Raw genomic sequence first — 14606 nt, 5'->3', positions numbered from 1 at the left:
CGTTGGTAACAGCTGATTCCACGTGACTTTAATTCCTTTGCACTTCCTGTTTTGTGGATCTGTGGGTGAGTCAAAGGGATTTCAGGGTGATCACAACTTGTATGAACTTGGGTGCTAGAATGTAGGCTGGAAGAAGAGATGAAGCCTAGAGGGTTGAAGTAGTGCTCAGAAAGTGTCAAATATATTGGGGCAGTTAAAAATATTTTACATCAAGATTTATGCTTAAGAAATGAAAAAAAATAGGACATTTGAAGTAGATCAACCAGTCTTTTTTATGATCATGGTTCCATAAACAAATCACTGATTTATGGGATGGAGTTAAATGTATAAAAATGATGATGATAAAAATGTTACTCCATTGTCTGATTGATCCAAATGACAATAGCATAACTCCATTTGCTCTCTTAAGCTCTGTTTTATTAATTAAAGTTGTTTTTACACATAAAAATTTTTATCATCAGCAACAATGTCCTGAACTTAACATTCTTGTTAATCTTGATGATGCTGTAAAATCTTGATTTGGGGAAGATTGTAGAATAATGGTCTCCAGCTGCTTAGAAAAATGAACTTTTAGCCTAGAATTTTGTACCCACTTAAATTATCATTACAAAGAGTAAAAATGAAAAGAGTTTGAGACATTCAAAGACAAAACTCACAAATCTTCACATATTTTTACACAAATAACGTGTCCTGCATTTGTTTGCCAACCATGCACTCCTTCAACAGATATTTTCGTAAGCATGCTATGATAATTGTGGGAAGGGCATGGGTAATGAACAAACATTTGTGTAAGAACTATGGTACTAAGGGATACATTTCATCAAAGGGAAAGGATGTGATATAAGAACAATGATGCACCAGATACTTTTTAACTATTCATCATAAATATGTTAACTAGCTTACATTTTATTTGCATTAAGAGGTAATTATAAAACTCAAAGCAAAACCATGGGACCTGGGAAAGCTTGGTAATATCCTTGTAACATTGGGCAGAGGATAGAAATAGTGAAGAACTTTTGATCTGAGTAACCAAACCACCAACTAACCACTGTGCCTTAATCTATATGAGTCTTTGCCTTGCTTTATGATTGATGTGACAATAGAATTTGTCATCAAATTGGGGAGTTTTTCAGAGTGAAATGCAGCTTAGTGAATCACAAAGCTAGCAAGCAGGCATAACCATACACAAAGTCATCACATGAGCGATTATGAATAATCTTTCCTTCAATAAACTCATAGGACTTCTTGGGACTTCATGCATATTTTAATGTGCTCCATGCTCCAGCCTCTCTACACCTTTTCTTCTCATTCATATCTGGATTAACTGAATTTTCAGCAGATTAACAGTTTAAGTACTTTTATAGTGTTTTTTTTTGTTTTGATATCAACACCCAACATCTATGGTTTTCTAGAAACCTTATTTTTTAAAGAGCTAAATAAATGACTGAGAAAATTAGGTCAGGGTGACCTATCTGAAATCTTTGAAACAATTAAAAAGAAAATGAGATCACAACAACCATCTCTCATTTCCTTTGACACCATGATCTTCAAACATTTTTTTTAAGCAACAGCTTTGCCCAGAAAACTGAGAATAAAACGTTGTTTTAATGACTGTATGTTTATAACAGCCCCACAGAATTAGTAACCTTCTGATTAGTTCTAACCTGTTTCTTCTGCTTATCTTTCGTCTGTTGCTCCTGATCAAACAAAATATTAAAGGCTGGGAGGCACGAGGCAGTTAGCAACTTTGGCCCAGCGAATATTGGTTAAGTTGCTTAGAGTAGCCCAAAGCATGGGGTAGCTTTGGGTAGAACATTGTCCTCTCAGGAGGTGAACACATCTCCTACCATTTGACTGCATAAAACCTAGGTTTATTTTCTTCTCGAACCTTGGATAGAGTTCATCTTATATACATTTGACTTGGAGTGAAATCTTAAACTGTTCTGACATAGGGAGTTTGAATGTATTTCATTCCCCGTTAGAACTGTCAGATAAGATTCTAAGGATGTTGGATGACAACAAGGCTTACCATTATATACTAGCTACACAAATAAATTATCTTCCTTTACAATATGAATCAAATGATAATAATGACAATAATAATAAAAATTATCTCTTGTAAGTAAGGATTCTGAAACCTGTGTTTCTCATCTGCTCTCTTCCTGCTGTTCCATAAACTGGGATGACTTTCATCTGCCTTGTTTCCTTAAGTTTACCAAGTTCCTGTGGTTTAGAAAGAGGAGAACAATTTCTCTGTGAGTGGCATGGAGACAATATTCTCTTTCATCTTTTATTGTATTATCTTTCTGAAACGTGGCTTGATAAACCCTACAAAATTCCTAGGGCCTGCTGAGCCCAATGGAGCAGAGATCTGTGGTTGGATAATGACTATTTTCTCAGTTCAGTTAAAGGTATTATTATTTTTCATCTTTCCTGAAGAGTTTCCAAGAATAAGGATAAATGGAGTTTTTTACTTTTCTCATTTGTCTTCAAGCTTCAGTAAGTAGTTACTGCCTGTGGGGAGAAGCAAACCCTAAAAGGAATTGAGAATCCAATAATTGGTAATTTGTCATTAAGTAGGCAGCAGTAAGAAATAGTTATAACAAAAAAATTAGTGTAGCTTTATAATATCCTAGGAATATGTATTGAGGAAATACTTTTACAATTTTATCATATCCATGGAAAATTGCTCCAATCACTGATAAAACTGCATACATACACAGAGACACAAATTCTCTCAGTCCAGAGTCTTACAACAGGAAAGCATTTTTCTTTGCTTGTTATGAAAGGAAATGATGAACACTCAGTTTCTCAACTTTCACAATGCTCATAAAGGAACGATCACATAAAATTGCACTTTGTAGCCTTTGAACTTTAGTACGTGGGCGGCAGTCTCCACGGGGGCAGGATCGGCAAAAGTACCAACCAGCAAGTTCCCTGACATCAGTCTCAACCTCTCACATCTGTTTCTGTTCCCCGTCAGAACCGACTGGCCAGCAGCTGACCACGGACATCCATGAGAATGAATAGATTTGGGGGCGGGGGACACAATCAGAATAACCCTTGAAAGAAAGGAGGGTCAGACTTATCTTATTTTCTCTGTACCTGTTATCAGGAGGGGCTAGTCAGTACTTCTCCAGTACTGGAGGTTCATAGTTCTTTGTAAAATAGAAGGTCAGGAAAAACACAGGAAAGCTCTCAACAAGGTGGATCGACACAGTACTTGCCACCCTGGGTTCCGGCAGAGCAAGACTGTGAGGCTGACAAAGCCCTGAGCAACGTTTCCTTCCAGGGACATGTACGCAGACTCTCTATGGGTCAGAAGAGACCCAGCAACACCTAACGCCAGCAGTGTGTTCCAGATCTCACACTCAGGGCTTTAGAGACGTGATCACTGACTGGATTCTGGTGGTCACCCAATGAAGAGGTAACATTATACCCAATGCCTAAATGAGGATAAGAGCTGGTTAAATCTGCGGTTCACACGTAGGGCAGAATTTGGTCTGTGTGACTCTAACCTTAGTACTGAAAGATTACTTTTGATCTATTTAACTATGTTGCAGCTAACCAAAGGAAGAAGGGCTAGTATATTTAAATCCCAAAGCTCAGTCTTGCTCTTTTGGTCTTTATCTATAGTAGACCCACTGCCAGCGAATAGTTTCCTATGCATAGAGACCCTATAGGACAGAGTGGAGCTTCTCCACAGGGTTTCAAAGGCTGGGATATCTCCAGTCGCCCTGACTACTGTGTCCAACTGCAGCTAAGTTCTTAGCCGCCAGCACAGGCGCCCTCAAGAACCTCATTTTGTCTCGTGGCTTGAAATCTCCCTGAACTTCAGATCCAATCTCAAATTTTGAGACCAACTGTTGAATGCAGCAATTCTCTATGTGTAACATTGACCTCAAACTAGGTAACCGGAGCCATTACAGTAAGAAAACAGGAAAAGCTTTGAGATTTTATTTAAATACAGTATCCATGGATTTGTAAAACTCCAAAACAGCTATTCCTCCAGAAAACAGCCTGCCCTGCTGTTGTCAATCCATGTTCCAACACTTCTGATGTATGGGCCAGTGGTCGGGCTCCCCAATAGAGTTTCTGCACATGGGAATTCTGAAGCAGTATCGCTGAGAACATAGTCAAAGCCGTTAACGCAAGGCAGGTGTGTGCTGTGCACAGGGGCCCTTTGCCAGGAGACAGAAGGGTGACGGCAGGGTTCTGAAGACCCCGGAGAGCAGGCTTTTGCCATCTGGCCCTGACTGCCTTTCAGTTGTATATTTTTCACCACTTTTCTTGAAAATACACTTTATCCGAGTAGAGTTTGTTGCTTTCCATATACATACCATTGTATCTCTTTTCCTTGTCTTTGTTTATGCTTTGCTTTTCCTGGAAATGCTCGGCACATCATCGTCATATGAAAACAAGACAAAAATCCAAACTTCGTTGCGATCCAGTCCGCTCTGGCTCCTGGTGGCTTCACGTGTATCCGAGTAGAACTGCGGCCCAAAGGGCTTTCAGTGATTGCTTTTTTAGCAGCTGACCACCAAGCTTGACTTCTGAGCTGCCTCCAAGTAAACTCAAACTCGAGCTTTCCAGGTTAGCAGCCACACAGGTAGCGGCACACCCAGGAACGCCAGGCAGCCAGCACAAATGCTGCTCTCCCAGGAAGTCTACTAAGACCATGGCCAAATGTAACACCTCTCTCTCTCTCTCTCTCTCTCTCTCTCACCATAAAATATCCTTCTATTTCTTCATCTACTCTTTGATCGAGCTACTCCTGCTATGTTCTAGGACCTAGTTATTAGGCAGTCCCATTCCTTTCAGAATGCTGGGGACTCAGAAAGGCAGGACCTGACACCAGTCCTTGTGGATTTCTTAAAATTGGCTAATTTAAATAGCTACTCCAATCAATTATGTTCATTTATTCTAGCAAAAACTGCTAGACTGACTACAACAATTGTACCACATAATATGCGCACAATAGTGGATTTCAATATTTTGAGGATTCTTGGGCCAGCCAATTTAATTTTCTCTGGTTGTAGGGACAGCCTGCTGTGAGCCACATGTTCATTCAGAGGCAATAAAATGCTTCTCCTGCCATCTGTGTTGATAGTGTGGTCAGTGAGGAGCATTCTTTCCCAGCAGTGATGCTACATTTTGGGGAAGACATGGTCATTATTAATAAGCATTTTCAAGGAGACAATGAACTGTACTTCATTCTAAGCATGTAGTCTTCACTAGTTCTTTATTTTTGTGAGTGAGTATGGGTGAGATTTATTTCTGTTTCTGTCTACTATTATGTATGCCATGCTTAAATTTTCCTCATTCAGCAGAGGAACTAAAAAATTGGCAATATTACTTATAATTTTCATTTTAAGAACAAAGCCATTGGCCATGCTTGTTGTTCTTGTCAGTCATCTTGTCGGCTACGAAGAGGCTATTTTACAACACGTTCTGACAAATAAAAGTAATCACAAAGCTCGTATAAACTTCTTATCAGTGGAACAAGGATGATATCAACTCCTGAAAATAATCATGCAAATTTGCTTCCAAGGCTAAAGAAAAGTTAACTAATTAAGATGACAAATTTTCTGCTTTGGGAATTGCATAATTTAGGGAAGAGATAGTTTATAAAGTAATCACATTTTCCAGTGATTGTTTTACTTACACAGGGAGGTGATTTAATTTGAGAAGATCTAATGTTTACATTGAGATTTTACATCTGCCATTTCTTAGAAGTCAGCCGGTAGATCTTTATCATGTGTCTGTTAAGTGCAAGACAGAAGGCAAACCTAGGTGGTGGACACAATGACATCAATAGACTAGGTCCTTCAATGTCATTCAACAAGCATTTATCAAGTGTCTACCACCTGCCACATACTGTCATGTCTTTAGTTAATAGGTCTTTACAAGTTCAAAAATGAACAGCATTAACTACTAAACATCAATGACACAGTCCCATCCAAGGATGATTATATTTATTTATATTTTAGGCTTTGGCCTGGGTATCAATTGGGAAGAGAAAGAACATGACGTCTTTTCAATTTATACATAGTCACACAAGACGGAAGCATTTCCTAACCTATTCACTCCATAAAAACTCTCCCTGCCATCCAGTCGATCCTGACTCATAGTGAACCTATTGGACAGGATAGAATTGCCCTTGTGGGTTTCTGACACTGTAACTCTTTACAGGACTAGACAGCCTCATTTTCCTCTCTCAGAGCCTTTGGTGGTTTTGAACTGCTGATCTTGCATCTAACAGCCCAACTTGTTACCACTATATGACCAGGGATTCTCCTTAAAATGACCTTCATTAGAAAATGCTTAAATGTCACCATTCTTCCATAAACACTTTATAGGATCATAAACTTAAATGACATAAGTCAAGAGCCATTGAAATCTTTCAGCACCTAGAACTAGGAGGTAAATTACACATTTTCTAGGTTGTCATCGTTGTTGCCAATAACAATTTTCATTGCTATCAGCAACATTGACTGAGAGGTTCTGTGCCAGACCCTAAGGACAAATGAACATCTATGAAGCCTTATTTTATTTATATTAAGTCTCTAATTTTTCCTAGGTTTCTGCCACAGCTGTCTTTCCATTCCATATTTCGTCTGCAAGCCTATGCTGATGGCTTTCATACATGTACCTGTCATATTTAACTCTATGATTGTTCTTCAGGTATCTTAGACTCATTTTGTCCAGCATTTAATTTATCCCATTCCTTCTCAAACTTGATTGTTTTCTATTTCCAATATTTTAATACCAGCACCCAGTCTCCAGGCTATACTACTTTTTCTTCTACTTTCCGCCTTAACTAACAAATAATAAGACATGCCATTTCTATGCCTTAAATTTTGCCAAATCTAACACTTCTTCTAATCTCACTACCACTTCCTTAGTTTCTCGTTCACTCACTACCAGTGAGTCAACGCTGACTGATGGCAACTTTATAAGACAGGATAGAACTGCCCCTGTGAGTTACTAAGAGTGTAATTCCTTATGGGAGTAGAAAGCTCGTCTTTCTCTTGCAGAACAACTTGGCTGGTGGCTTTGAACTTCAGCCCTTGTGGATCGTAGCCCAATGCATAACCACCACACCACCAGGCTTCCTTGCTGTATTAGTTCAGGTTCTTGCAATCTTCCCAATCTTAGAGACTTTCTCCTTGCCACGTTTTCTCTTTCCAATAATACTATGCTCTCTTTCTTAAAAAGAAACAATAAAGAGAGCTAATGTAATACTTTCCTCCCCAGTGATATAAAGTTGCAATTGGTTTTATAACACATCAAATTCCACCTTTCCTACAGTTCCCAACTGCAGCATGGCCTGTGGCAGGGTTTTGGTTTTGTTGTTATTCCTATTGGCAAGAAAGGTCACCAGCGTTTTACTGTCTGGAAAAGTCCTGCTCCCTATTGATTTTGCAGCTGAAGTGATGTGTTCTGTTGCTCATATCGTAACACTCTCAGAGCTGGTTAGCTCCCTCTCTCCTCCTCTCCCTTCTTTCTTTTATACCACGGACAACAGAACTTTTATTCTGTAGTATTTAGCACCTTGACTTTTAAAACTTACTTTTATAAATTCTTTGTTTTCCCACTACCTGGCACAGTGTTTGGCAAACAAACAAACAAACACACTACTCCTAATTTTGTCAAATGGATGCATAAATAACAAAGAAAATCCCTGTAGCTGACAACATGAATATATTTATCCACTATTCAGTAAGTAACCTAGGGTAATTTGTCCCATTGCATATGTTAGGCACATTTCTATATTACTAGGGTGTTAAAAATAATTTATTTCTTATATGCATTTTTTCAGGTACTGTGCTAAGTTAAAAAAATCTGATTGTCTCATTTATTCATCACAATAATCTTAAGAGGGAGATCTTTTATATACTAATTTTACAAATGATGAAATTAAACCCCAGTAAGGTTAATTCTACCCACAAGACCTAGTGTCCTAATTGTTGCAATTTACCTTCATATTTAAATTCTATAGGTTATACGCAATGATTTTTTTTATTGCTCTGAGTGATTATCATTGAGAAGAGTGATGAACAGTTATGAAATGTTGACACATTAGAAGATATATGTTAAAATCAAATTCCAGAGACAAAATTCAGAAAGACTGAGCGTGAAATCCAGTATGTAATCACGTGGGTACTGTGGGAGGAAACAAAATGAAGACTTTGAAATACATTTTTGACTCATGGAAACATCAGTGGTAGAGTTGGGATATTTTTCACTTGAAATAAACCTGTATTCTTGGCAGTGCTTTTTTGTTCATGATCTTTCATGAGAAAAAGCTCAAGATTCTCAGATGGGCTTTTTTATTCCTCTGAAGTAGGTTCCCCATAGCACAATATCTGTGGTTTAATTACTTAAGCAATGGGGTTCCTCTGATTTCCCCAGGAAGATCGTTTCCCAGTCTAATTGTCATGCTTTGCTATTTTCCCCGGTGGTCAGTCTGCATTCTCTTTGGCTTAATTTTGTTTCCTTATGCTGGTTCCTTTTGTGTCTGCTATAATGATCCCCACTTGGGCAGTAACATTCCCTGTGTCAAAGTGTTTCTCCAAAACCCACAGAGAAAGGTAATCAGATTGCTTGCTGGTCTTCAACGTGTGACTGAGCAAGCTTGTACACTTTGGCTCAATCTTACCCTTGGAGTCAGCTCTTCTCCTGTCTCCTTTACTTAGCCGGCTTTGAACTTTGCTCTCACCCACACAGGACAGCAAAGAGAGCAAACCTCTGCACAGTCACGTTTGAGACTATTAGAGACAACCAAACACAACATCAACAGTATTTCCACATCACCATATTTTTCAGATGTGAAATGATCATGTTATGAAATAAAATTATTAAATTCTTTCTACCTCCCCTTTGCTTCAGGGTGTCATTCAGAAGGGGAAAATGCTGAGTTGAAAGTCTCCTATAGTATTCAATGTTTCACTTTTCAATTTTTGCCTGTTGGCATGAAGGCTCTGAAAGTTTGTCATTAATTTTAGTACAGCCAGTCCTCCATACATGGTAACCCCATGCACCATGAAATTAGAAGATGCTCAATTCTGCGGCATCCCTATCATCAATAACACCCTGAACTGCTGTAACCCATGAAGTTTTCCTGGGTGGATTCTTGAAAGCAGCTCATCAGACCTCTCTGTCGAGTTTCTCCACTGCAGTCTCTTACTGAGGACTACTCAGCATCAGAGCAACGCCAAGGCCTTCAGTAACGGGCAGTAGGTGTGTCTGATGTGCATTGGCTGGGAATTTAATCTGAGTCTTCCTCATGGAAGGTGAAAATTCTCCTACTGAACCACCGGTGAATCACTCCCATCATATCCTTTCTCCTATAAACTTCCCATTTTTCTATTTGACCAGAGACAGATCGCTAAATTTCTTTGTACTTCATTCATCATTAAATGCATAGCAATGTGTCCTTTAACTTAAAATGGAAAAACCCCGTTGCCCTTGGATAATGCTCCTGGACTCTAGGTAGCTTCCTGCCCTCCTGCAAGGTAGATCATTAGCCAACAGTCCACCTTTACAGCAGATATGTGGTTTTCTAATAGCTTTTCACCTAAACCTCTGTTCTCATATTGATTTGAAAATGGTTCCCTGAACATAATATCTCTGTTTGCATTGCTCTTCATATAGATCTTCCTAACATGCTTTTTGGCATCTATCACTCAGCACATTCGATGTGTCTTATCTGCTCCAGATCAATAACAACTGCGCACACATCATCTTGATGTGCATCGTACCTTTCATAATTACAGGCTGCTGCTGAAGACTTCTTGAAGTTTTTTGTTTTTTCCCCCAGATAGATTTTGAAGAAACAGATTTATGTCTTGCATTTTATGTCTTTTAATTGTTTAAACCACTATCTTAACTTCTGGAAAACTCAGTTTCTGCATAAGTAAAATGTGAATTATAGCAATGCCTGTCTCATATCTTTAATTGGAGGGTAAATCAGGCTGAAATGCTTTCTAAACTGTGAAGGATATGTCATTATTTGAAAGTACTTCTCCCAGAGGAGAAATCACTGATCTAATCAGAATGGCATAGTTGCAATTCCTTATTCTCGAAAGCAAAGCTATGACTCTTAGGGGGGGGTCCCATGGGGCTTAAGTCCAAAGTCCGCTCTGAGTGATATATAGCACTTAGACTCATCCCATATTCATGTGTTCCTGGGGTGCAAATGAGGTTGGTTATAATCTTGGTACTTCCTAGCTTTGGATTCTGGTTGTTTCTTCCTCACATGCCTTTCTAACAAAAACTTGTTTTAGTAATTTATAGCTCTTTCCTAGTCATTTTGACTTGATCTTTTGCATTTCTGCATATTCTGAGATGACAGATCTTCAACATAAAGAGTCTTGTGCAGTGCTTTTGCCTCCAATAATAACATCTATGCATCTTCATTTTTTCATTGTGGAGTATATAAAACACACTGTGGCAAGTTTACTCTATTGTTTTTCTATTAAACAGTTGGCAGTTGATAATTTGTTTGGGGCTAATTTATTTTTCTCAACAAAAGTGCTCTAACATGTGCAAACATTTGGCATGTGATGCTGTATTATTTATTATTGTAGCTGACTGTTCAATTTTTTTTGCTATTGTAATTCATTTGGTGTTTACTTCAGATGGATGTCTACTTGTCTTTAGATGTGATGGATATTTTCTCCAATACAATCAATCTTTCAAAAGGATATTTTTTCTCAGATTTATTTTTGCAAGGAAAAATGACACTATTTCAGAAGAGTTGGTGTATTTGATCTTAATTGGTTATGTTCTATCTGCTTTGTTGAAATCACAGATGGAAGGAACTCTGAAAAGTCATTTAATAAGTTGCTTTGCCTTTAGGCAAGAAAAAGCAAATAGAACAATTTATAGGATCTATGCAGAAAGAGCTGTAAAAAAGGGTGATTTCACTGTTTCGGGGCCATCACATTTTAAGGCTATGATTTGCAACGGTGTCCTTTTAAAGCAGTGTACTTTTTTCATTAATTAAATTAGATATGCTTATTGAATTGCATTTATTGTCAAGACTGAGGTTTGGCACTGCCACTTAAATGTATGCTTTAGGTGTTTTATTACACTTCTTCTTTATTTTGACATATTAGTAGCTTTTATTCCATAGTGACTCACAAAAGACTAGTTTTAGGATTCTCTAGAGAAACAAGCATGCATACATACATGCAACTATACATATATACATGCATACATACATATGTGTGTATATATGCATGTATATAACTGTACATACATATGCATATATGTGTGTATGTATGTAGGCATGTGTTTATGTTGTTTGTTGTTAGGTAGTATCTAGTTAGTTTCAACTAATAGTGAGTCTATGTACAATGGAATGAAACATTGCTTTGTACTACCTCAGCCTCAAAAATGTTATTTTATGTGATTTCATTGTTGCAAGCACTGTGTCAATCCATCTCATTGATCGTCTTCCTCTGTTTTGTTGACTCTCTATTTTACCAAGGATGATGTACTTTTCCAAAGGTTGGCCTTTCCTCATAATATGTCAAAAGTACAAGAGGAAACATCTCCCTCTCCTTGCTTTGAAGAAGCATTCTATCCATACTTCTTCCAACACAGATTTGTTGACCCTTCTGACATTCCATGGCACTTTTAATATTCTTCACCCATATCATAATTCAAATGAATCAAATCTTCTCCAATCTTCCTTACTCATTGTTGAGCTTTCATATGCATATAATGTGGTTGAAATAGCATAGCTTGGGCCAGGCACACATTAGTACCCAAGTTATGTCTTTACTCTTTAACAGTTCAGAAGGACAAGGACTTTTGTCAAATTTGATTTCGAGAGACAAAAATGACATTGCACAATGATTAAAAGGACAATAGAACTAGAAGACATAATCATAATAACATGTATGTGCCCCACAAAAGACCCGTAAAATACATTAATCAAATCCCTATAGAACTAAAGAAAGAAATAGATAAAAAAACAATAATAATAGTTTTCAATATTTCACTCTCTAGAAAAGAGACATTATCAGGAAAGACACTCAGTAAAGACACAGGTGAACTAAAAAGCCCCACTGACCAACTCAGCCTTTTAGACACAGACAGCACACCCCAGCCAACAGCACCACAGTATGCATGCTTTTCTTTTTTTTTCATAATTCTATTGGGGCCTCTTACAGCTCTTATAAAATTCCATGCATCAATTGTATCAAGCATATTTGTACATATGCCGCCATCATCATTTACTTTCTATTTGAGCCCTGGTATCAACTTCTCTTTATTTCTTCCCTCCCCCCGCTCTCCCTTATTGTTTTTATATCTTACACGACTGCTGTCTCCCTTCACCGGCGTTTCTGATTTTCATACCTCTGGGTGGGGTGTGTGTGCTGCAATGGGTTTCCCTTCCTCCCTTCCTTCCCCCACCTTCTACCTACCCTCCTGGTATTGCTACTCCCATTTCTGTTCCTGAGAGGTTTATCTGACCTGGATTCTGTATGTCCCGAGCTCTTATCTGTACCAGAATACGTGCTCCAGTCTAGTCAAAACTGAAAGGCAGGACTGAGGTCATGATAGTAGGGGGGGAGGAAGCCTCAAAGAACCAGAGGAATACTGTGTGTTTCATTGATGCTATACTGCCCCCTGGGTGATTCATCCCTTCCACGTGACCCTTCTGTGAGGGGGTTTGTTCTATCATCTACAGATGGGTTTGGAGTCTCTGCTCTGACTCACTAATTCTCAACAATATGGTTTTTGTTTGTTTGTTTTGGGTCATCTTGTGCCTGTTACTTGATTCTGTTGACACCTTATGATCTCACAGGGGTGTGTGCTTCTTCCATGTGGTTTTGTTGCTTCTCTGCTAGATTGACTGCTTATTTAACTTCAAGTCTTTAAGACCCCAGATCCTATCTCATGTGATAGTCGGACACCATCAGCTTTCTTCACCACATAGTTTACTGTCTTTTCTAGGGAACATGAAACATTCTCTAGAATAGATCATAGATAAGGTCACAAACTAAACCTCAATAAATTTTTAAATAATTGAGATTAAACAGTCCATTTTCTCAGACCTCAATGCTATAAAATTAGAAATTAACAATAGGAACAGCAGGAGGAATACAAATACATGAAAAGTGAACAATATACTGCTTAAAAATTATTAGGTAATTGACAAAATAAAAAATTTAAATTTAAAATCCTTGAAACAAATGAAAATATAAAAATGGTATCAAAACCTCTGAGACACAGCAAAATAAGTTATTAGGGGACAACTTATTGCAATAAACACACACTTAAAAAAAAAGAAAGAAAAGCAGAACCCGAAATTAACATCTTAATACAACATTTTCAACAGTGAGAACAAGAGTGAGCCTTGTGGGAAGAGACACATATGAAAAAGCTTACGATTAAGATAAGGTGGAAATGGAGTCAATCTTCCGGGAGGTCCTTCCAAAACAAGGGCAGCTGTCTCAGGAAGTTAAACCACAATGGTGCTATGTAAGCCCAAACTTTACCCTTAACATCTCTGACTCTGGAAAAACTGGAGAAAATGCAGCAAGCAGCCCAGGACACGGTTCACCAACAAGAACTGGGAGGAAAGGAGAAGCAGCAAATGACCCACTGAATGATGACTCAGAACTTCCGCCAGGCCCCTGCCCACTGTTTCATAGTAACCAGAAAGGAAGTCTACATCTTATACTACTAGAAATGTATTAATAAAACTAGTACTATTCGTAGAGATACTGATTTAAATTTTGCTTTGTTTTTTTTTTAAGGCCTAAAATAAATATACTCAATAAAGAATCAAAAAGCAAAACAAAAAAAAAAAATGAGAATAAGAGCAACACAATAATCCTTCAATCACAAGGAGAAAAGAAATCATAGCAGATTTCAGACTAGAGCAGAAATAAATGAATTGGAAAACAAGCAAAAACATTTTAAAAAGCAATAAGACAACAAGCTGTTATTTTGAAAGGGTTAACCAAACTGTAAACCACTGGTGAACTTACCAGGAAAAGGAAGAGAGGTTCAAATCCAGAAATAGGAGATGGAAGGGGTGACATCACAACAAATCCAAATGAAATAAAAAAATAACATTATTATGAAAGGCTATACTCCAATAAATTTGAAAACCTAGACAAAATGGAAACATTTCTAGAATGCATTAAGATGGCTTCACGGGAGTGTTCTGTCAAGTGTCCAGAGAAGAATGACATCAGTTCTACACAGATTACTCTAACATGCAGAAAAGAACAACACACTCTAAGCCCATGTTATGGAGCCATTGTAACCCTGATAGCAAAACCAGGCAAAGACATTACACTACCAAGAGAGAAAACTGCAGGCCAGTATCTCTCATGAACATAGAAGCAACAATACTCCACTAAATATTAGCCAACAGAATACAACAATATGTCAGAAAAAACCCCACCATGACCAAGTGAGATTCATACCAGGCACACAAGGATGGTTCAACAAGCAATCAATGTAACATACTACATAATCAAATCAAAGGTAAGAACCATATGATCATACGAATTGATACAGAAAAGGCATCTGACAATACCTGACACCCATTCCTGATGATAAATATTTACTAAAAT

The 14606-nt window shown here is 37.9% G+C and overlaps 1 protein-coding gene across 1 annotated transcript; it reads left to right on the top strand.

The window, feature by feature from the left end:
- The first annotated feature begins 13425 nt into the window (after positions 1-13425).
- LOC101658812 (BBSome-interacting protein 1-like) lies at positions 13426-13627 on the top strand. Its single transcript, XM_013006226.1, is given in 3 exon segments — positions 13426-13480; positions 13483-13509; positions 13512-13627. Coding segments are annotated over 3 exon segments (198 nt in total).
- Positions 13628-14606: the final 979 nt, after the last annotated feature.

The sequence above is a fragment of the Echinops telfairi genome, unplaced genomic scaffold (genome assembly GCF_000313985.2).
Source record: "Echinops telfairi isolate 266 unplaced genomic scaffold, ASM31398v2 ScPeMD7_1713;HRSCAF=2227, whole genome shotgun sequence".
In the NCBI taxonomy this organism is placed as follows: Eukaryota; Metazoa; Chordata; class Mammalia; order Afrosoricida; family Tenrecidae; genus Echinops; species Echinops telfairi.
Note: the sequence above shows the minus strand (reverse complement) of the source record. Positions and strands in the feature narration are given on the sequence as shown.